The following is a 24137-nucleotide window of genomic DNA, read 5'->3' on the forward strand; positions in this document are numbered from 1 at the left end:
GGTTGTTGTTTTTTTTTTTTTTTTTTTTTTTGCATACTAGCAAGCATTTTAGACATCATTTTCACCTTATGCTTATCCCTGGTCTATACCAGTGACAGATCTAGTATTTAGCAAAGGAGGAGAGAAGGGGCACATGGATTAATTTTTTTTACCTCGTTTCGTTTTGTATTTTTGTATGACATAAAAAATGGAGTATAGAAATAAGATGGGAAAGAGTCTTCTCTTGCAATTAGTAAAAATACCGTCATAAAATTATCAAGGCATTAAATCTACATGAAGCACAATTTATATGAGAACTCACTCGGGTTCAGTAATATCTAATGTAGCAAAAATAGTATATATTGAATGAAATATCAGGAATGGGGACTAAACAAGTTATTCCACTGTAATAATCTCAATACATGTGGCTAATTGAGCAAAGACTCATAGACTTTCTCTTAAGCTGGATCAATCAAATAGTTCACTCAGTGGATACATGAGATATTTTCATCAAAGGGCATAACTGCATATCAACTGGAATTTTTTCTACATTTGATTTTTACTCTCTGCGTGCATGTGTGTACGCATGTGCAGATCTGCGAAAATGAATAATTAAGTACTTAAAAGTTAAGCATAAAAATCTTGAAAACATCACAGTGAAGAGACAAAGAGCTGTAAACATAAAATATACTTAGGAAAGGGGCGAGACAATACTAAGTATGGCAATAAAAACAGGCCATAAACCCTCATGGCTCCCTCCCATGACAATGGACAAGTGCACAGTCAAATCAATGTTAATTTTTAATCCACACTTGTGTGATCTACCATATCCACGCAATAATTAGAGAGGTGCAGGTCAAATTTAAAATAAAGGAAAATAAGACAGTTTCTGCAACATTAAATATAATTTTATGTTCATGTCCTTACATGGTTTGAATGGCCATGATAATAATGGAATGATAGTACACTAGCTAAGGCACATTCTACTCAAGATTTAAGTAAAAAATTTCCTCAAATCATATCTAGTATGCACTTTTTAGAGAAAATTGAGTTGTACTGAATATAAATTTCATAATATATACTGGCGCATATGGAGTAAATGTTTTGAAAACAATGCAGCACAGTTAGACTGTTAATGGAAATGAACGTGCATTTTGGGCTCAAGAAACTAATCATAATTTCTATTATAAAAGGAAATGGAAGGCTAAGTAATCCCATTTGAACAACCCTGACCCGATCGCAGACTGGAACCATCAAGGCACATCTCTGCAGAGATGGATTTTTTTTTTTTTGCACTAAGTAGAAGTCTACCGATTGGTCGATCTATCACTTGAAACAATGAGAGTTCCTGCCTTGTCAGAAGTTTCTAAGTAGTTCTATGACAAAGTATGACAAACAAGTGGCATTGTTCACCTCAACATGAGTACATCCCATGTGGGCCTGATATTGTTTCTATGTTGTCAAGTAGAATCCATGAACAGTTTCAGAGATAAAAAAATTCTTTCAGGGATAAGGCTCTAATCTTTTGGATCAAAATGAAGCAAGATTTTCCATTTTCATTATTTGGTCTGTTATAAGTATGTTTTGTTCAAAACATTTAAACTTCAAAAAACCATTAAACAAGGAAGCTTAAAATTATATCAACATATGCATGGTTTACTTACAATGAAAGATAAGAATAAAAAAATGACCTGCAAAAAAAAAACGGCTGCATTTGGTGCTTGAATGAATAAGTTGAAACTGTACATTAAGGGAGAAGAATTGAGGGTGTGATCAAAATCTGTCTAGTTAAGTGGAGTATTTTGCACCAACACTGGCCCTCTATGCCATGTTTTTATAATCTTGAACAGAATTTTCTTAAACATAACCACAGTGAATGACAAAGAATAATAGACAATTGGTTGCCAAAATATTTGTAAAAGAAACAATGTCATTACAACTACAAATATCACGTAATACAGCCACAGAATACTTTCCTTTTCAATATGCAATCTATCTCTTATATTTGCTGCATTTCACTACAGGCCTATTCATCAAAATAATTGAGTATCTGTCAGCATGGAATAGGCACTCCCTGAACCCTTGTATCAAATACCACATTAATTTGCATCAGAAATTGATGAAAACCATTAATTTCTCAGGCACGGAATAATCAACCATTCTTCTGATGTTAACTGTTGCATTGTTTAGACCATACATCAACTGTATGTCCCTAATAAACATGCATGTGATGAAGAACTCAAACACAAAATGTGCATGTTGTCAATGTAATTCAGTTCCAAAGTAATGACCCTAAATAAATGCTATGTATGGCTTTTTTTGTATCTTCCAGACTCAATGTCCCGTCTCATGGACGCACACATATCAAAACAACCAATGGGGAAACATTATGAAAGAGCAGCAGAATTAGTCTGCTGGAAGTAAATTAGTAAAGCAGCTTAATGGTTTCATTCTCTGGTGGTGGGAATCAATGTGACGGCTGCTATTATCATTATTCCAGTAACAGGTCTCTGGTAATGGTGTGTACTGGGACCACTGAGAGTGATTATATAACTGATTTCAGCTGAAAATTAGAAAGTGCACCCAGAAATCAATATATTCACAGGCTGATCCATGTCTCCTTTTTTCCAAAGAGAAGATTCAGCTCTCATTTCTTATAAAAAAAGGGGGGGGGGGGGGGGGGGGGGGGGCATTAACCACATACTTACAATGGATAATAACAGACAGTCAAGAACCAAATGAAAATATGTAAAATGTCATTGGTTTATACATACTAAAAAGAATAATGCAAATATAAGATGAAATATCCAAAACAACTCTCCCACTTAAAATAGGAGTGAGTCTTAATTCCATTAATGCTTAAGTGCACCTCTAAAAGCAAAGAGGACAAATTATTGATGAAAGATACATCATTAAAATTACTTTTGATTTGATGATGCTTTAAAAACTTCTTTATGCTTGACTTCACATTTTCCGTTCATATTTTTATGTCATCACTGGCCATTTAAATATTCCCAAGTCCCAAGTATTGATGAAATTAAATGAAACAACTAAGAAAAGTTCAAATGTTTTACACATAGCACATTTAACCTATGATGCAAACTCTTAAGTCACAAGACTTGATATGTTTTCCCACAAAATGTTTGCTCCTTTGAACTATTAATCCCAGGCACCACAATAAGTGGCAAAAGAAAAGCACAATAATCACCTGAAGATCACTTTTGAGTCCAATTTCCCACTTCGTCTGATGCCAATCCTCACACGCTTTTCGTTCTCCAGTACAGCACACGAGGTGGCGGTGAATTCAATGACGGCCCTAGTACCCTTCTCACTGAGGTCAGTCAGGCTCCCCTGGGATGCCAGTCGATCTTTTTCTGGCTCATGGTGCTTGGCTGCCTCATAGATCTATTTAATACATGCTTTTATTAGTTATGCACTGTAAGTGTAACAATACTTTGTAATATTCTGCAAACTGCATCTTACAATACAATGATGTTCAAATTATTACTAATTTTCAAACTTTAACAAGAAAAATATGCATGATTTTAGGTGTTCAAACTGCTCCCAAAGTCTGCTATATATATATTTAACATCTGCAATACAATGAATCATCATGTTTTTTAAGGTTTAGTCCAGATACATGCAGATAAAAAATAGTTTGTGTGCAAAGTTTAAGTGTATTGTACCGGATTCATATATTGTTTTTGTATATGTACCACTAAGTTATGTTTATTCTCACAGTTGTTCATATCTTAAGCATTAACCAACAGAATGTTAACTGAAATTTTCTTATCATGTGCCTGCATGATAAGAAAACTTCAGATATTGATTTGTTACTGATTCACAAAAAGTGTGAAGTTATTTGAATTTTCTTATCATGTGCCTGCATTTAGGAAGCTTGTTTTTTTTTTTTTTATTCCCATGATTAGTTATATTATATGCATGTAAAATAAACACCCATATCAAATTGTCAAACAATAAATAAATAAATAAATAAATAAATAAATAAATAAATAAATAAATAGCACTCATGAACATACATCCTGCAGATCTTTCTTCATAGTGGGCACCAACTTGTTTCCTCCGGTCAATCCACGGGTGGCGTTTATACGATACCAAGCTCGATTATGAGGCACATTTTCTTGATATTTTAGAGCTGCCAACTTCGCCATTTCCTCCTCAGACAAGTCGGGGTGCTTACCAATTTCCTGAAAGAAGAGTATATAAAAAGAAATATTGATAGAAAGCAAATGTTGGTTTGGCATGTAGAGGGCAATGGCACAGTTTTAGTTAACCACAACTTATTTTTCTGTTTAGCCACATATTATCATTGTATTATTCACATTCTAACTTATTGCCAAGCCATGACACCAATCTTGTAAGTAAGCAATCTTTTAAAGGTCAATAGTATGCTTTGCCATTGTGGTACTGTATGACATCCAATGCATGAAAAGAGCATTTTATATAATATATATTATTATATATAATATATATTATATAATATATAATAATATATATTATATAATAATACAGAAAAATAGGGTGCATACCATACAACACAAAATATAATACAATATAATACAAACGTTCCTATATGGATTCTTATTACAGCATAACACATTAAAATTTTTTGTGCCAAATAAAAAAAGAAAGTTATTTGTAGCCAGGAGTTTTTTACCTTCAGAAATTCTGCCAGGGCTTCCTTATCCACATCTCCATCCTCCAAAGAATGGTGTTCTTTCTCATCTGTAAAAAATACAAGGTTCTCGTTTAACCTTTGGCAATGAAAATAATCACATTAAAAGCAACGTTGACGTACTGATACTATTTAGGTTAGGTAATGCAATATATTTTTTCAACAAATCCATTATCAGTATTCACTTTAAACACAAGTTAAAGAACACACAAAGGAGTTAAGGAAAACTGAACAAAACCGGTGAAAGTTTTGTTGAACATTCTCACTGGACAGTAAGTGACAAATTAATGTGTAAATTGTAAGAATATAAGCAACAAAATGCACATGTGGAGGACCTCTTTAGATGAAAGTACATAGGGAAATGTATGCACCTGTGATTCTGTATTCTGTATAGAACTATATGTTTTAACATAAAAGTACACATGTTCAGGGGTATTGGCATTTGCAAATTATCTTTTGGGGTTTTAAGCTTTGTGCTGAAGCACTAAAATTTGTACTTATTTGCTTGTGTGCTAATACTAATTATTTGATTGTCTTACATAAAATGAAAGAGAAAATTGTGGATTTTGACATCTTATTAACCAGCAGACCAATCACCAAATACAAATTCACAGAGACAAGCAGTGTCCACTGAATAGCTTTTCAAGCCCAAAGAATATAGCTCTATAAGAGAAATACAAACACCAGGTGGACCAAGACAACAGATAAATGTATTCAGACGTAGGCGTAGACAGAGGAAACATACATACTAGTACCTACAGAGATCGTAAAAAACACACTTTATCAGATTTTCTCATGGAGGATAATCATCTAACCCAGTCACAGCAACTGACTAATGGGTAAAGCAAAATCCAATTTCCCCACACCACAACATATCCACAAGATACGTATACTTTAAGAATCTATGGGATGACTTTGAAGTTAAACCAATGGCATTCCTTCTATACGTTACAGCAAGAAGTACTATAGATCACCTTCCTAATGCTTGGGGACTGGGATGGGATTCTAGTCTGTCTACTGACCCTGTCCATCTTGTTAGACAATACTTTGGCACCCATGATAAACTACAGGTGCATTAGTGTCATTATTTTCAAACGGCTCAGGGATGCAGGCATACATGTAACTGTATAGTGATTCTTACCAATATGTCATAGAAGGGACATGAAAGGAATTTAGAGGACCATCTGTCATCTTATCCACTCAACTGCCGAGACACTTTCACTGATTCATAAAAACGCATGACTGTATTCAATATGTTGAGGGTGTATGCTTATCTAGACTTTAAATAACATCAATGCAATATCATGTTGATATGCATTTTGAGAAATAAGGCCTAAAAAAATGTCATTTACAAAGCCATATAAGTTTTTAAAGTGTACTATATTCAGCTTACTGTCATATATTACTGGGTTGAAAACAGGGCGTATATCATACATCATGGCTGTATAGGTGTAATGACGGGGAATAGTCAGGAACATCTTTCATGCAAACTATCCATCAACTATTTATTGAGAGATCAAAATGGCCCTTTTCCGGTCTTAATAATTTAGAAGTACACACTGAGAGAGGAGACAACAGTGCATAGGTTCACTGGAGATATTCAAGTCTTCAAAATGAATGGTTGAAATTAATAAGAAATTCACAAACTAGAAAGGTTTTCCTTGAATAAAAAATATATAACAAGATGTTCATTCACTTGACAAAATTACGTGTGAATCTGTACATGCATGAGTGTGCATGCTGTGTTTGTGATTTGCGTTACCAGGATGAAGTGCCTCAGGTTTAAAGACCAAAGTTATAAATACACTCTATAAAACTGAGCAGTTCTCAATTCTGATATTGGAATGAATACAGTTTCCTGTTTTGATAAAAAATGATACATTGTACCAAAGTCCTCATGTCAACATATTTGTCTAAATGCAATTATTCTGACAGAAAATCTATTTCACAATCAGGAAATTTTGACGTTTTACACCCAAGTCTCAAATCCCCCTGATAATTGTGCATGTACTTATGCAAAGTGGTAAGTAACATGTAAAAAGATCAATTATTAACACCTCTTAAGTCAACAAAATCATAAAGTACGCCTAGTTACTGTAAATAAGAGATAGGAGGCAAATGATCGAAAAGCATTGTTTAACTTCATTATGCAGAGGTGTACATGAATAGGGCGTATACTGTTTGGTGTATTAGGTGTTCTGTGTTAATGCTGTTTTAGTTTGATATTGTAAATAGTGACTTAATGCCTTTCTAAATAATACTGTAATTGATGCATCAATTAATCAATACCTAGACAGCAACTTCAGTTACGTACTAGTGTTTTAACAGTTACTGTAGCTATGGAGACTGTAACTTATCCTATAGATGGCGTATTAAACAATCGTGTACATTTGTCTAATATGTCATTAAAGCTTCCCTGTGGTAATTTGAAAAACGTGTATGTTTGGAAAAACATATATCACAGTGTTTTGTTTATATGTCCCTGTTCACTGTTTACCCTACCTTGTTTCCTTTATCACTTTTGGTGCGAGAGGTGGGTACCTACTCCAAAATATTTTTCTGTAAGTTTGGATAACACAAGTGTTCCACTGATAAGTAATGTAAGCTAGTAGTACAGATAGAAGTGCATGTCCATCTTGTATAGGGTGTTACTGATGATTCAAAGAGACAAAACTTTGTGCAAAATTATCTATCCTTCAATATAAATCATAAATACTAACCTGCAGACTTTCATGTGTGTTAAGTAAACACAACAACTACAAGAACACTAAGAAAGAAACCATCACGTGAAATATCCACTTTCTTTTGATGATCTAGTTTGGTGTCTTCTTTTTTTCAGAAATACAAGTATTGTGTGTTAGATTGTGCTTGAAATGATGTGTAAAAGTAACAGAGATGGTCAAATTTGAGACTTACATCTGTTTAAAATGGTCAATCCAAAGTAGCTTACCTCTATTAAAGACATACTTAACGCCTTTTTTTAATTTACGAAGACCTGAAGAACACAACATAAAGTGATATAGTGAAAGAGGTCCACATCCGTGTTATATACAGAAAATATGTATCTTAATTTCCTTCAAGTAAGTGATTTATATATGTGCCAATAAAGAAAAGAATGCTATATGAAGGAACTAAAAGAAAACCAGAACATTTGTTATATATATATATACACCCAGAAGTACGCCATCTAGTAAAGCCATGCCTTGTCCCGTTATATAACAGAAGTTTAACTCTCTATTTCTCTGCATTGATTTTTCCATCAGATCAGTATCAGTGCAGGTCAATGTCTGGCTCAGCAGCCCTGAACACAGGGTAATATTTTCCACAGCCAATTGAACACTGCACTTTTGTCCGTCAAGATTAGGATGAAAGGCATTCTTTTTATAAGACTGCAGTATAAGCTGATGCTGTTACGCTCTAGCACACTGAAAAATATCTGATAATATTTTCTATGCATGCATTATTATTCCCCCTAGCCATCCAACAGCCTCATAATTATACCTCTGAGAAGGTTGGCATTTTATGACACGGTTTAACAGTTGGCCATGCAAACATGATACCATGCAATTAAACGTATTTCAGTTTTTACGCCTTAACTATGTTCTGGTTGCAGTTTTGGTCAGTACTAGCATGTTGGAAAAATAATTATTATATATTTTCCCATTAATATTCATTCAATATAGGCTCACTTTAACATTTGAAATTTTATCAAATTTCTGAAACTTTTATTAGAAAATAAAATTTTAAATCAAAATATATTTTATTCAAACATATGGGTAATGGAAGTGCAAAAATATTGGTTAAGTTCCAGATGTTGTTTTGTTATGAAAATAAAGGGTTCATTTTTCTGAATAGCCATATCAAAGATGTGTAATGTGAGAGTGAGCCTAGGTTTATGGTTTTATTATTTCAATTTGTTAGTACTCCATTCAAATTAATTCATGCAGGTCATTCTGTCTGTTTGTTACAATCAGATGCATGTATGAGTGGTTATATAGGGTAAGACACTACAAAGGGATGGAAGAAAAGCATAAAGTTTGACACAAGAAGCTATTCAGTGTTATGGAAAAGACTGTTTTATCAATCTAACATGAATCATGATGCACCTCATAATTTCTGAATTCTACAGTACAGGACAGGTATGGTATGTTTGGAATGTTACCATCTACTATCACTATTCATTCAAGAAGGAATATCCCAGTACTTTATACTGTAAAAATACACAGGTATATAGTGAGCTATTAATATGTATATTTCCCTTGGATTTAGGGACAGGGTATTAATTTTTTATCATTAAAATAATAAAATATATTTCAATCATGAGGTAATGTTAAGTACAGTATATGTAACATTCCTTAATGCTCATTATTATTATTTTTTGTGAGTTAAGGAAAGATCTCCCTGAACTTCAGCATCTTGTGGACAATCACGTCATCAAGAATGCTGTCTGATGAACTTAAAGAACTTAGAGTAAACAATATCTGATTAACAGCTCTGAAATTCAGGGAAGGAAAACGGAGTGTTTAATGGGGAAAAAAGAAAGTGCTATAGGAGAATGGGAGATGTTTCTTTCTACCAGTTTCTATGCAGAGCATCACTTAAGAGCAGTGCCTTTAAAATATACATCAAATACAACTGTACAACACACAGCCATGTCATTTGGGAATTTCAAAATGTGTGATTTACAGTGAAACAACACAAACCAATACAGCTTGATACAAATCTCAAATGACATGCCTGAATATAATATCATGCGTTTTCAAACATTCACAAATTAAAACAAAATTTCATCTGAAATGCAACTCTGATACTGACATTGACAAGCATGAACAACATACAAATTTAACATTTGAATTTCACACAAGCAAATCAGCTCAATACTTAAAAAATGTGCATCTTTAAACAGAAACTATATATCTAACATAAAACCTGTGACAAGACCAGTGTTCAACCACCTGCTCTTATGCAATTACAAATTAAAATGAATGTGCCATCATCAACATCAAAACATGATATTTTGATGCAAAGTATATTCAGACAGATACAACAGGTACATTCAGACTTGCTTTCAACCATTGGGTGCTGATCAAGAAAATATTATCACAATGCTGAAGTAGCTTATTTCAAGTATGAAATATTGAATTTCAGTAAGTGCCATGATCTTCATACTGACTGTGTAACACTGCTGCAGTAAAGAAATTGTCACTTTACCAATTAAATAATTGACCAGAGAATGGACTAGAATTGATGTTTCATGAGTGGCAACTGGGCAATATCAACAATTGCAATTGGCATCTTGCCAAGACTCACTATGTGTCCGGCATGAAATAAAAGAAACTGACCATGCTATTCATGATGGTTGGGGCTTTCAGCAGAAATGGCTCTTCATTGTATCGTCTGGAAGGAAATCAGAGAAAACCAAGGCTGTGTGTAGGGCCTGACATCACATGAGACTGGAAAATGTGCGAGATTTGGTAGAGGTGGAGTTCAAGAATAAGTGTGAAATCTCACCTTACTTTAAGATGAAGGAGAAACTTAATCTTGGGTGATCCTCATCTGACCAATTTCAAATTTAATTCACTATTAAAACCAAGGACCTGATCTCAGAGATTGATTAGCCTTGTCATATTTCAACCATTAGATATGAAACTAAATACTATTAAAAACAAATTGCTCAAAGCTAAATATACAACAGCAAATTGTGATCATATATAGTAATTATAAAACACAAGCCGAAATATTTTCATACTATTAGCTTACGGCCAACCTGGACCACCTAGTGGTCAGTGAGTAACAACATCTACTCATATCAGTGTGACAAAGGCCTACTAGTACATCTAGATTGGCCATAAGCTAATGGCATGAAAATATTTCAGCTTGTGTTTTATAATTATCATATTTGATCCAACTACATGTGCCAAGCTAACGTTGATTTTTGCTCATTTACTAGAGCAATTGTAATGTTTGAGACTATAAGGGCAAGGAACTGACTGTCCATTTTTATTAAATCAAACCGTCAGCTGCCTTATTTATATTATTTTGATTTATATTTTATCTCTTATTTGAGTGTTTGTTTTGTCAGAATGATTCAACATTTTGTTCCAACTTGTATTATGCATGGGAGGGAGAATGAGCAAATACTGTCATTTGTGCACAATACAAATTGGCACAGCTGTACTCTTGATCAAATTTCAAGATTGTGAGCATCTCTTATCTAGCTTAAGAGTACAGAAATTCATTTTTGTAATACTTGGTCATTACTTACTGCATACTTTGATTAAATAAAAAAAGGTATACTGAATCACATCATCATTCAATGGACAAATATTAATTGAGGTCAAGAGGCACAAGCATTAGATATTTTTCACATGCCAACTTTATGAGGTTTACCACAAAAAGCAAGCCAGAGCATGGAGTCAGGTCAAGAAATGAGGTGAGGTAATAAATATCAAGATTGCCAGTAAAAGTGTCACATCACTTAGCAAGGTGGGTGGAGGAGATAATACTATTACTGGGCGGATACAAGTTTGTCCTTTAAAAAGGAGCAGCGGATGGTGTGTCACTCAGTCAAATATGAAGCATTGCACACTACAAGGAACAGTTTAACTCATTTACTAGTATTTACCCACTTCCGTAGCAAATGTGAGGGAACAATAATTCATTAGTCCATAGCAATTTTTTCATGAATTTAAAAAAAAAATTGCGAAGAAAAATGACTACATTAGATATACGGTCAAAGCAAGTGCTGATGCAAAGTCACTCAAGTTTTCGATCAAACAGAAGTTTCATACTATACATGTACAGTACTCATGCAATAAAACTTTTATGCATTTTATGTCATTGCAAAATTTGGAAGATATCAAACATGTTCTAATCTAATATAGCTATGAAATTTCAAAATAAATAAATAAATAAATAAATACTATTAACTTGGTGCAAAATCTTTTTACAGTTAAAAACTCACCAAATCCCAGTTCTATCTTGTTGTCATCCACTTGTTTCTTGGTACAGAAGTCCTTGTCAGCGATATAAGCTACGATAACCAATATGGGGAAGAAGAGGAAGGTGATGACGGCCTCCCAAAGGTCCACAACATTTGGGGTGATTCCAACAAGTATGATGATCAACCAGACGTAGGCAAATATACTGGTAAATGATGTTATGGCAAACACCTTGACACTTTTGATCTGTCGGACCTCAGGTGATGGAATAGCCATAATACAAACAGCGATAATACATAAAAGATTGAAAGCAGCAGATCCCACAATTGTACTCGGTCCTAAAGCTTCCGCTTCAAATCTGTTCTTTATGATACCATATACAGACAGCAGGATCTCAGGTGCACTGGAGCCCAGGGCCATGAGAGTGAGATTAGCAACTGTATCGTTCCAAACTCGGACTTCAATTTCTTCATAATCATTTTCATCACCTGTGTTCTGTTTTGCTACTTTGATTTTTCTTGTTTTGCTCGTAATTTTTTCAATAGCACACATAAAATAGTCTGCTATGATGGACACTCCAAGGAAGCACCAAAGAAGTCCAAGTAAGTAGATAAATGCACGGAATCCTATGCTCCATGTTGATTCATTAGTGAGGGGCAATATTAGTCCATAATCATAACACTTGTACACAGTGTAATCAGGGCAGGTTGTATTGTTACTCATGCTGATGGTGGTTCTTAGGAGTTTGCCAACTCCTGCAAATTCTGTTATAAATACCTCTTACTAGGAATTGACTGCAATCAATACACTGCTGTTATATACCTGAAATATATTATTAAAAGTATAGATTTACAAGAAAAGTACACAATTTCTTTGGCATATAAACTTGAAAATTAAAATTTACTTAAAATTAAAAACTAAGTCTAACATATCCCTTACTAGTACTTATAGTTTTCCACGAAATGTGCACAGAAAACGTTTCCAACATTGTCTACATCCCCCTAACATCATATATTATTAAAATACATTGTCCTAAATAAAAGCTGGATACAGGTACCACCACATTGCCAAGGGGCTGAACAACACAACTTCTTGTGGGATCATTATGTAAGAAACACCCACCTTTTTTTAGCTGTCAACATATATTTTCAGTCTTAATTTCTTAGCTTGAACTTTGAACACTTGATATCAGACAAAATGCTTTGTCTATATATTCAGATAATCATTTCGATGATCCTTCACTAACCAGCTTAGTCCATTGTAGTTTCCAAATTATCAAGAATTTATCATTGCTCAACAAACACTGATAATAGATAACTGACAAGCATTTCCTTACCTGTACATTGATGGTTGTTACCTGTATTTGCCTTTCTTTTAAATAATCCAAAATTCATCACAAAATATACATAATCTATCAGTATTAGATAAACACACTCTTTGATGAGTTAGACTAGCAGTGCTGACAAGAGAAGGAAAGACGTCTCAGAGTGTATCATATCTCAGTAAACACAAAGCAAAACAAAATCACTACTTAAGAAGAAATGCATGTACATTTCACCTTATATAATAGCGGGTAGGGTGTGGCATCTTTTTAGATCAATTTTAAGTACAGCTTTCACAAGTATGGCACCACCCAAAACAAGCCTTCTATTATGTGACATGCTTACAACCCTTGGACTGGAGTGCATCAAAAATGTAAAATTGGAGTCTTATTATCTAAACAACTACACCAATGATTCATACATAAAATTCCTTGACCTAACTCATGTGAAAGTGAAGTTTCAATATTGTCACTTACTGCAAACGAAATGATTCCTTAAATTCTGGCCATGAAAATATCAAAAACTTACTATCTCAACTTCATCCCCGCTTCACCTGTAACTAATGGACACCTGCTGATCAATCAGCTCCCCAAAATGAATGGCTACCTGTCCAAACAGATTACCTAACACCAACTTTTCTATTATGTAATAGTGTATTGAAGCTGGAGCTGCTCATGAAGGCATCATAATGGGCTGATGCATCCTCCAGCAACCAAAAATTCACTCAAGGCTGCAAAGATGACTTTATTTCTTTTCAAACACAAGTCCACGGGAGTGGGGTGGTAGGTGATGTTAAAATACTGGTACCCTCCCTCTTTGGGTGGAAGAGGCCCTTATCCCTCTGAATAAAAATTTGATCCACTATGGTTGTATGCTATTTCTCATGTTGGGACAACAAGGATTTTTAAAGGTCGACTTTTTCAGAAAAAAGCACCATTGACTGAAATAAATCCAAAATCACAGGAGAAATGAACAGAGAAAGCTGTATATGCGTGAATTTGCAGTGGATACATATTAGACAGAGAAATACCTGTATATATCTAATAGGGTTGTCAATTACATGAGGAATGGCCAGGTAAATTGAGGACTGAATGGTTATCATACATTTGTAACAACTTTCAACTATTACACATAAATGTAGTCTATGACAGTAAGCATAGTTGTCTGGCCACAAATCTACATTAACTGACCTGGGGTAGCAGTAGTGGTAGACCCATAATCCCATAAAAGCCTTCAGGCACAAACCATAGCAATCACCACAACAGGGTAAATATTGTATGATCATAGGGTGTTAACTGCAAAGCTACTTTCCGTATTATTGGATTGAATTGAGAGCAGAAATGTAGCACTGGCAATAAGAAAAATGAATAAATAATGGCATAATGATACGGAAGTATAATGATACCCATTACGCTACCAGCACTTAACATTTGTTTTCTTAACCTTGAGACCTACACTGTATGTGTGCTTTCTTAACATAAAAGCAAATATATGAAGGATCATTGAGTAAAACTTAACAAAATCCAGATAAAAAAATATGAAAGGGATAAGATGCGTGCAATACTACACACTTCACAATCTATCAAAAAAAAAAACCCATAGGCAATAGATGGTACTTCACTTGATACTCATATGCATTTACTTCTAAGTTACCTCTAAATACTTCTAAACTTTTGTCAAATATGCATTATTTTAAAGATAAAAAAAATGACAACTTTCTACCTTATCATATTTTGGTACTTAATTCTCTGCTAAGTAATACTTACAAATATACAACTAATGTACAGCTATAAAAAAGCTTTCAACAGCAAGGTTATCTTGTCAGCAAACGAGTTTGATCAGATCCACCTTAAAATAGTGCCTCCAATGCCCACATGATGTAAATCCGCATACCAAGGGTGTGAGCATGTTCACTTCCTAGCATCCCAAATCAAACTCCCACCCACTATGTCCTACATACATCCAGGCAGGCAGACAGCTATGTGTGCCTGAATCCACTGGCAGTGACTCACTGTAACCAATCCATGACCTTTCAAAATTGCATTATACATGGTCTTGGCATGCATAGAATTTCAATACAGTTAAATTGGGTCTTTACGTGTATGGATAATCAGGTTTAAGGTTTTAATGAATTAGTTGATGTCATCAGCCTTAACTTGTAGGAGTTATACCTGCCCACCTTGAAGCACCCCGAGTTTTAGATTCTGCTGAAAACTCACCTAAATTACATGGATTATCATGATTACATGGATTACCAGGAGAGTTTTCCAACAGACCCAGAGACCTGTGATTATCTTCAGAGGAAAGTTTATTGAATTTGAGACAGTAAAAATCACTTCTACCAAATGTTCAGGTCTTCAACAACTACAACCAACCACCACCTTATGGCATACAAACATGAAAATATTGTAAACTAAACCAAACCAATGGGTTGTTGGCTTATCATAAAGTTTTCCACTGCAAATCCATAAAATCTGATAGCATACAGCACTTCTTTATGGTCTTCTTTGCTTTTTATACATCTTATCTTTGTTACACATAAAATTTCAGAGTTAACAGATACACTAGTAACTAAATCATTCTATTGTGTGAATGTACGTTAAGTCTTTCCTACCAGTAAACAACAACAAAAAAGTAAATAAGATATAATCTGCATTCTTAACCTACCTGCCAAATGCACATCTTTTTAAAGATAGAACACAAATATGCTCATGCAATTTAAAACAAATAAACTGTCACACCGGGCCTGTCACACCCTGCTTTGTGGGAAGATAAATGATACTGATATATGCCTTTGAGATTATTCCTATTCATATCTGAGGTTAACAGAGCATGACCAGTCGCGACTGTATGCTAGTGAAAGTACCTTATGCCTGTCTGTCCCAAATTGGCTCTAAACTGGGCATATCTTAATTAGTACAGGCATATGAGACTTCAGATATCTACATGTAGATTAATCTGGCGTTTGCTAAACATGACAAGATTGATAATCAAGTCATGGTTTATTGCAATTCCAAGTAAAATATGAATTGATATACATCTTACATGACAGAGGCACATTCATATCCTTTTGTTATTAGGCATAGAAGAATGTCCATGTGACAGTAACATATGGACATTCCTCTGGGCATGATCAGGTACTGGTAGTATTCTATAATACAGGTGCTACTTCCATAAGCCAATTGTCATAGACAAGTATTTCCCATAAAAAACAGGTCACTTGAATTGAAGTTCCATATGGAGCCATTTCCAAACAATTCATCATTCAGATACATTTCCTTGTCAGCATAACAGGTCAGAGCACTTGCTTACATACACCACTATTAAATTACACTAATTTGTTTACTTTTTTAAAAAATGTGGTATATACAAAAAAATGACAGAAAATGTCAATTTACCTCAAAATCCTGATACCGTTCAAAATGTTCTACCACATCTCGGATACACTCTAGTCTCCCAGGTGCTTTACAATAAAATTATTGAACCAAATTGCAGTTCCATTATTGTTTGGCGGTTGCTAATGTTGAAAGTTTACTGAATAAACATGCAATATGGCCACTAGGTGGCTAACACAAGACAAACCTCAATCACAAGTCTTAAGAAAACAAAGTGGATGGATGTGTTGGGCTCAACTATCACAATATCAACATAACACTCAAATTCACAGATGATAGAATTTTCAAAATTTATTTTCTTCATAAAAGTTTTCAGAGGTTACACTCCTCTTGGCCATTAAAATGTCTGGATATATATATATCTAAATATCATAACATGTCAAAGTTACCATAATTACCAATCTACATACAACTGAACTTGGATGTTTACATCCAACAAAGGTTAACACTGTTCGTAATGATGCATTTCTTTCAGTGAGGCCCTTAGAAATCAACATCCTTTGTGAAAAAAGAAAAAAAAAATTCCTGAGAATTCGGAAACATCGCAGGTATAGCTAATCCATATAAAACTAAATGCAGTACTTATAAACTTTCAAAGTTTTAACTGCTGATATTCATACAAATTAAATCAAAAGTTTCTCAATTGCCTGCTGAGTAGCTGTGATCTGTGGCTTCAACTGAGATCCTTCATTGACTGTGATAGCACAGGCGATCACTGGGCGGGATACTCCACATGCTCTGCCAAGTGCTGAAAAGACAAAAGTTGTCACAACAATTGTATACCAAATTGATAAAGGGATAATAACTCTTCGTATGAGATCTATATTTCACAATAAAAACATCGTATAATATATTCTGTTTTACCACAAAAACGGCAGTTATGGCTATTACTCTGATATCTGAGCTGGTCTTCAGACCACGTGACCTCCATTGATGGAACTTTTTAGAAAAAAAAAACAGGGACTAACTTTGAATATAAAAATGGATTCATTAACCATTGGTATGTATGGGAAAATTGCTGTTTCATTCAGAAAAATTCATTTTTGGGGCCAAAATGAAGAGTTATCCCTTTAACCCTTTATCCCCCTTACCAATTACTGCACAATGTAATAAAAGTAACTTTCATTTCATTAACAGCCCAGGGAAAATAATTTGAAAAAATTATCACTTTTAGAATGAATAATTAGCAAATATTTTCAATATGGAAGGACTTAAGTATGTTATTTCATAAACTTAACACTAAACAGCACATTTGACAGGTCTTTATATTCTTCATAATAATCCAAGATTTATATCAAGCAATACACTGGGATGTTGTTTTTTTTTTTACCTTGCTTGGACCTTACGAACACATAAGGAACATTCTTGTCCTCACACAGCAATGGTAGGTGCATGAGGATCTCCAGTGGCTCAGCATCAGCAGCCATAACAATGAACTCTGCAATCCCTCTATTCAAGGTCTTGGTGGCTACACATCAAAAGTATGGTTCATTAACTACAGATTTCCTGATATTTATAAATATCTCAGAATATGTGATTTTTAGTCAAACTTCCTCTGTGAATAATTAATATTAATATGATATTCAACGTATTGCCAGGTTCCGCAAGCCAAATATATTCAATTAATGTTCATAGTAACAATATGACTTTAAAAGATTGAAACGAGGAAAACAAAATATTTTTATACACCCATCATTATCATATATAGCTCTTGTACTAAACAATTCAGTTTTTTAATTAACAAAACTCTTTTCAAAATGAAAATTCCAAAAGGGAAAAATATTCAATATGAAAACTAACCTTCATTAGCCCCCTTCTTAAGCTGCTTGTATGAACATGCCTGTTGTACTATATCAAGGATCTTTACAGTAAGCTGGGGGTCAGCAAGTGGATAGGCCTTGGGGTTTACTTCACCGTCAGTCTAAGAGTAAGAGGAAACTATGACATACTGACTGAAAAACAAGCTCCTGAACTTATGACAGTCTGATATTATGCAATCATTTCAGCTCTTTTCCACATTTTTCAGTATTGAAGCAAAGCTGTGTTTTGCCATCAACTGAGCCAATCTTAATGATGACTTCAAAATGTTCAAGACAAAGTCTTCGGTGATAGTGAATACAGATCAATGGTCACATTTCAAGGCTTTAATTTTTAGTCATGTTCGTGTGGTATTCTGAAAAGCCAATTTCAATTAAAAACAGAACTGCGATTTAAAGTTCCAGTGAAAAATTCTGATCAAAACTTTGATTGAATGGATGGGAAGTTCATAAAAATTTAATTCCTTTCTAAAGAGACTTAACTGAATCTTTAATACTGTGGTATTTCCACCATAGCAATGAAACTTTCAAAGATCAACAACATAGTAACAAAGTGCTTCAGTATTTTAATGATAAACAGAGTGACATCTCCTATACTTTCACAGCTGGAGAATTCTACTATATCTTTCACTTACCATTTTCGTAAATAGTGTTTTCAAATATTTAAGTAAGGTGGAATATTTGATCCTCTCGGCGTGTATATCGCTTCACGGAGGACAAAACACACGTGCTTCTGTAGAGTGGTCTCGCTTTCAAGTCATGCAAATAGTAAAGCGTGTGTAAACTTTTAGTATCTCATTGTGTTTGGTCAAAAATATGAACAGTTAGTTTTGTTAAAATAATAATTAAAATAATATGTCAAAATAAAAAAATTATTCGCAATAGCAGGAATAAATTTAAACTTCTTGACTGCATGTATATTGTTATTATGCGTGTGTGCTTCTTGCTATTTTTGCATGCGTATGAGAGATATCGTTGAAAGGTCAAGGTTAACTGTGAAAGGAGGAAGATACAAGCAGACGATTCGTGATAGTGCGATTTACTATTTTGTTTATTAACGCTTTTTTTCATTCTGCCAACTAAAAATCTCGTGACGAAAATTAGTTCATGTAGCATATTTAACACCTATGTAGGTCAATTTTTTTTTTACTTTGATTCATTACGTTTTAAATTGAATAATTTTGTAAGGATTTAGCCCAAGGTGAGAAGCAATTTGTTTGAGAAAAATCATGACAGATAGTGAATACCTTGGGCGGCAGTAGATTTAGTGTAAAATATATCAATGCTGATAATAATCAATGTACCATGGGCACATGAAACCTTTTAATTGATTTGTTGTAAAATTATGAAAAGTAAGCGCTCCAGTAAAGGATAAATTAACTTTCATTAACTCTTTGGAGTATCCAGCTTGTGCGGTTTTTTTTTTTTATTTTATTTAAGCGTACTACAATTTATTACAGTTTCCAGATACTAAAATGGCAGACCAAGTTGTAGTTGAAGAACTGGATGAGGAGGCAGAAGAAGATGTAAGGTTATCTGGTTTCAAAACCTACCAGGGTAAAAAAAAATTCAAAAAATGAATAATAGGTTGGTTTTGCAGTGTGGGAAGGTAATCTGTGTACATGTATGTTTTGGATTTTCAAATCCTTATTGTACTTTAGATTAAGAACAGATAATGCAAATATGTAATTGCACACTTTTTCTAAATCATTAAGACAATTTTGAAAGTGCATTAATAGATTACTTGGTGATGTTATTATCTTTCCTATTTTAGGAATCATTTTTTCAAGACATAGATCTCCTCCAGAACCATGGAATTGTAAGCAAAAAAGTTGCATTAATATGTCAGAATGTTTTGAATTCTTGTATTTTAATAGCAAGGGCTTATACTGGTACCTTATGGTACTTCTTATTATTGGTATTTACATCTTACTCTTTTCACTACCTTTTGATTTATTGATCCTTTAATGGATTTTCAGAATGTTGCAGATATAAAGAAGTTGAAACAAGCTGGAATTTGTACAGTTAAGGTATATACATGTGTATGGACTTGGAGTTGATGAATAACTATAAACTTACAAGAAGAGATATTTGTCGTATTAATTTTAGAAAATACTAGAAAAATTATATTATGTTTAATTAATGGCTTAAAATAAAGTCTAAGGTCTTGTTAACTTCTCAATTTATTTGAACTGTTTGTAACATAATATCCTAGCTATTACCAAATGTGCACATATAAGTACTTTGTGATAATTGTGAAACTTTGATGCTATCCTTTTAGGGAATTCACATGACAACAAGAAGGAAAATGTGTACAATTAAAGGAATTTCAGAAGCCAAGATGGAGAAAATTAAAGAGGCTGCTGCAAAGATTTGTGTACTAAGTTTTCACATTCTGATTCTAAGTCTGTTCCTTTTTTCCTAAAATGGTTTACATAATGCAAGAATATAAAGGAGATATTTCCAAATTATATTTTAACACATACAGGTGTACAAATTGAGTTAACAGATGGGAAATGTTGGCTGTTACAATTTCGCTTGTATGCCTTTAAGATAACAACATGCTTTCTTTCTTCAGGAATCGGGTTTTCTCACAGCTTTAGAATATTCAGAGAAAAGAAAGGAGTGCTTTAGGATAAGTACAGGGAGTCAAGAATTAGAGTAAGTCCCTTGGTTGTGTTTACAAACAAATCAGCAAGGCTTTAAATAACCTGTGTGGATGATTTAGAATGAAGGTATTTTTATAAGACAATCTTTGCTGTTTCTGGTTTTCCAGCAAACTTCTTGGAGGAGGGGTAGAAAGCATGGCAATCACAGAAGCATTTGGAGAGTTTAGGACTGGAAAAACACAAATTTCTCACACACTTTGTGGTAGGTCTGACCACCATCATGAGCCTTAAGCTTACAAAAGATCAAATAAGTGTGGGATTAACTTGGCTGGACAATTATTAACTTGTTAAGTTTTAAAATGAAATTTATTACATATAAATATTTCAACTTAAGGTTTATATGCATACATTAGATACATTTATGTGTCCGCACAATGCCAGGTGTTCTCAGCTTCAGAATAAGTATGGTTTACATCTAATATGTTTTACATTCTAGTCACTGCTCAACTTCCTGGAGCAAATGGGTACACCGGAGGAAAAGTGGTCTTTGTGGATACAGAGAATACATTGTATCCTTATATTTTATCTGTTTGTTTGTTTGTTTGTTTGTTTATTTATATTGGCATCTAAAGTCTTTTTGTTATTTTTGTCATAAATGAATTTCAAAAGTCACTAATAAGTTTGTTAGACTGTCCATATGTGTGAATACAAATATTACGTACAGATAATATGTATATTGAAATGCTTTTGCATAATTCTTTTTTCACCCGCAAGACTGGTTACTGTTTTGTTTCTTAATCCTAACCTTGGTGCAGCCGTCCAGACAGATTACGAGACATAGCAGACAGATTTAATCTAGACCAGAATGCTGTATTAGACAATGTTCTGTATGCAAGAGCCTATACAAGTGAGTCAATAAAGTCTGAAAATGAGAGGCTGTTTGGAAACAAAGTTGCAGTACATGTTTTATAGCAGAGCAAGATCATTTTAATAATTTTGTCATTGTCATACATCTTTTTTTTTTGGAGGGGGGTAGGGGTGGGGAGGAATAAAGGATCAAGCGATTTCAATAATTTTTATTTGCATTATAAAAGCTGAGAATTTGAACATGAAGAAGATGTACATTTACTAAACTTGAGTTGTAAAGAACCAAATATTAAGCTGATGGCACAATGCTGAAGAGTTCAATTACACCATCAGGTGAACACCAGTATGAACTACTAGACTTCGTAGCAGCCAAGTTCCATGAGGAACCAGGAGTTTTTAAATTATTGGTACGTGTATTTAATTTTGAAAGTAATTGAAGGCACAGGGGAGAATTTTTTTATTAAATGAAAGGAGTTTAGTATTAATAGCATGATATTAATTTAATATGATGTGAAATACAATTACACCTTACACTTAAAAAACTGAAATTGAAAGTTACAAATTAAAGAAGCTGTTATGATGATAGCAGTTGATTTCAGCAACGTGGACTGACATTCTCAGTGATCAGGATTATATTCAAATACATTGTTTAGATTAATGAATGTATGATGTTAACATTGCATGTAGGCTTTATGAGGAGAAATTGTAGAAAGCACTTTCAAAATGTGTTCATTGGTGATTTCATAGATAATTTGCTGAATAATTCCAGGGCTGTGCTTTTTATGGTATTTTTCATTGGTATTTCTAAAGGCAATTCATAGACTTTTTGACAGCTTGAGGGGTGAGGGTGAAAATAGTTTAAAGATTTGGATATATGTACAAAGTAATCATTAAAAAGACTTGATTCAAGAAGATTTTGTCATGGTTTAGTCTGGAGTTGTAGCATGGTTTTCCTTGTTTCAGATAGTGGACTCTGTGATGGCTCTCTTTAGAGTCGACTTTAGTGGAAGAGGTGAACTTGCAGACAGGCAACAAAAACTTGCGCAGCTTCTGTCACGACTGCAAAAAATTTCAGAAGGTAATAAAAACAACAACAATTAGACCAACAGTTATGCACTTTCAAGCAATTTAAATTCATACTGGCAGTGACATAATTACCCCAACTCTAATAATTTGAAAGATCATATAAAACATTGATTTTTTACTACTAAACATTGATTTCTGAATCAAAAGCTGAAAAAAAACTTAATAATGTTTACCACTAAAATATAAACTATCAATTTTCAGAATACAATGTTGCTGTATTTATTACTAACCAAATGACGTCAGATCCAGGTGCAACAATGAGGTGAGGTACAAGTAATGTTTTTGCAGTAAATATATATGATAGTAATATATCAAAATATATAAAATAACATCTTTCAACCTACTTTCACAAAATATAACTGTGCATTTTTAAAACTCTTTCTCAGGGCTGTGAGCTTTTCATAGTATGTTTGAAAAAAATGATGGCTTCTAAAAAGAGTCCTTTTGTGTCAGATAATGAAATTTTGAGCAGTGAAGAAGCATTTCACATTGAAAGAGTCTGTAACACATAACACGTACAGCCCAGTTGGCTGCAAAAGGGAAGAGTGTCAGTGAAGATCTTAAAGAACTTACATTTGGTGTCTAAAATTCTTTTCCCCCCAAGCAGTTTCCAAGCAGATCCCAAGAAGCCAATAGGTGGTAATATATTGGCTCATGCCTCAACAACAAGGATAAGCCTTCGTAAGGGAAGAGCAGAACTGCGAATAGCCAAAATATATGACAGGTCTGTTTGTTGATAGTGTGATTATGTGATATATTTCTGTAATATTTGTCATCAAGGATTGTAGAGTCGACCACATTATATTCCGTCAATTTCTGAAATGTATTACTGCACATTAATTAAAATTATTTGTAAGTACTTATTAAAATTGGAATAAGAAAAGGTTTTGCTTATAAGGATGAAATGTTTATCTATCATCTCAAGCAAATTAATGATTGGTGGCAAATGGGTTTCATTTAACTTAAAAGATTTCACTTTTTAAGCTGTATGTTTTAATTTCTCATGTGTTACATGTTGTTATTCTTTACAGTCCTGATCTTCCAGAAAATGAGGCCACATATGCAATCACTGCCGGGGGCATTGCTGATGCCAAGGAGTAAACATGTTTTTATTTTAATGTTGTATTTTCAAGTATTGAAAAGCTGGATCTTTTTCATAACATACAGTGTTTAAGAAAAGAAAAAAAATCCTCTGAAGTTTAAAGTGATGTTATTGATACTTTTTCAATTTCCACATCAATCCATAAGAAAATGTTTGCATGTTGCTGCAAATGTATTCACAAATGTAAATGTTATGATAGTATTTACACAGGATGGTTGCATTTTACTTGGTGTAAGTTTTAAGGATTTAAAAATGTAGTATTAAGTAGATCTTTTATTATTTCACATTCATTCACCAACAGGAAAAAAACACTTGCATCTCCA

At 33.7% G+C, this 24137-nt stretch overlaps 3 protein-coding genes across 12 annotated transcripts in view; 1 reads left to right on the top strand and 2 right to left on the bottom strand.

Annotated features, from left to right (window-relative positions):
• Positions 1-16505, bottom strand: part of LOC106156248 (sodium/calcium exchanger 1) — a 26656-nt gene extending 10151 nt beyond the window's left edge. Inside the window, exons 1-6 of one of the 7 annotated variants that reach the window (XM_013531422.3) lie at positions 16337-16505; positions 11640-12438; positions 7626-7670; positions 4658-4725; positions 4020-4187; positions 3188-3384 (exon numbers count right to left, since the gene is read on the bottom strand). In XM_013531422.3, the coding sequence (XP_013386876.2) occupies positions 3188-3384; positions 4020-4187; positions 4658-4725; positions 7626-7670; positions 11640-12339 (1178 nt within the window). In that variant the 5' untranslated portion in view covers positions 12340-12438; positions 16337-16505. Of the gene's footprint in view, positions 1-3187; positions 3385-4019; positions 4188-4657; positions 4726-7625; positions 7671-11639; positions 12439-12952; positions 13340-13414; positions 13681-14704 lie in introns of those variants that run through there. The other 6 variants (XM_013531424.3, XM_013531420.3, XM_013531425.3 and 3 more) reach the window with 6 other exon arrangements.
• Positions 16506-16609: 104 nt separating this feature from the next.
• Positions 16610-18947, bottom strand: LOC106156251 (NHP2-like protein 1). Its single transcript, XM_013531434.2, has 4 exons — positions 18786-18947; positions 18134-18254; positions 17664-17801; positions 16610-17081 (listed from the first exon to the last, which is right to left on the bottom strand). The coding sequence occupies exons 1-4, from the start codon at positions 18786-18788 to the stop codon at positions 16957-16959; spliced, it is 387 nt and encodes a 128-aa protein (XP_013386888.1). The 5' UTR covers positions 18789-18947; the 3' UTR covers positions 16610-16956.
• Positions 18948-19086: 139 nt separating this feature from the next.
• Positions 19087-24023, top strand: LOC106156253 (meiotic recombination protein DMC1 homolog). 4 transcript variants are annotated; one of them, XM_087005534.1, is made up of 14 exons: positions 19087-19351; positions 19611-19676; positions 19925-19969; positions 20130-20180; positions 20432-20527; positions 20729-20811; positions 20927-21021; positions 21256-21328; positions 21575-21666; positions 21960-22033; positions 22590-22704; positions 22914-22974; positions 23320-23436; positions 23744-24023. In XM_087005534.1, exons 2-14 carry the CDS (start codon positions 19626-19628, stop codon positions 23811-23813), a joined length of 1023 nt encoding a protein of 340 aa, XP_086861660.1. In that variant the 5' UTR covers positions 19087-19351; positions 19611-19625; the 3' UTR covers positions 23814-24023. The 4 variants fall into 4 exon arrangements, with proteins under 4 accessions (XP_086861660.1, XP_086861663.1, XP_086861659.1 ...); XM_087005537.1 differs by having other exon boundaries at positions 19087-19279; positions 19618-19676; XM_087005533.1 differs by having other exon boundaries at positions 19088-19279.
• The last annotated feature ends 114 nt before the right edge of the window (positions 24024-24137 follow it).

This window comes from Lingula anatina, chromosome 2, assembly GCF_051362555.1.
Source record: "Lingula anatina isolate TDL-2025a chromosome 2, LinAna3.0, whole genome shotgun sequence".
NCBI lineage: Eukaryota > Metazoa > Brachiopoda > Lingulata > Lingulida > Lingulidae > Lingula > Lingula anatina.

Bases quoted from the DNA above. Each gene is read 5' to 3' on its own strand.
- LOC106156251 (XM_013531434.2), bottom strand. The intron at 17,802-18,133 runs GTTAGTTTTCAT...TTTGATGTGTAG, and splicing joins TAAGAAGGGGGCTAATGAAG to CCACCAAGACCTTGAATAGA. The intron at 17,082-17,663 runs GTAAAAAAAAAA...TTGTCTTTTCAG, and splicing joins GTTCGTAAGGTCCAAGCAAG to CACTTGGCAGAGCATGTGGA.
- LOC106156253 (XM_087005534.1), top strand. From the start codon at position 19,626: ATGGCAGACCAAGTTGTAGTTGAAGAACTGGATGAGGAGGCAGAAGAA. The intron at 20,812-20,926 runs GTAAGTCCCTTG...CTGGTTTTCCAG, and splicing joins ACAGGGAGTCAAGAATTAGA to CAAACTTCTTGGAGGAGGGG. The intron at 22,034-22,589 runs GTACGTGTATTT...TCCTTGTTTCAG, and splicing joins CAGGAGTTTTTAAATTATTG to ATAGTGGACTCTGTGATGGC.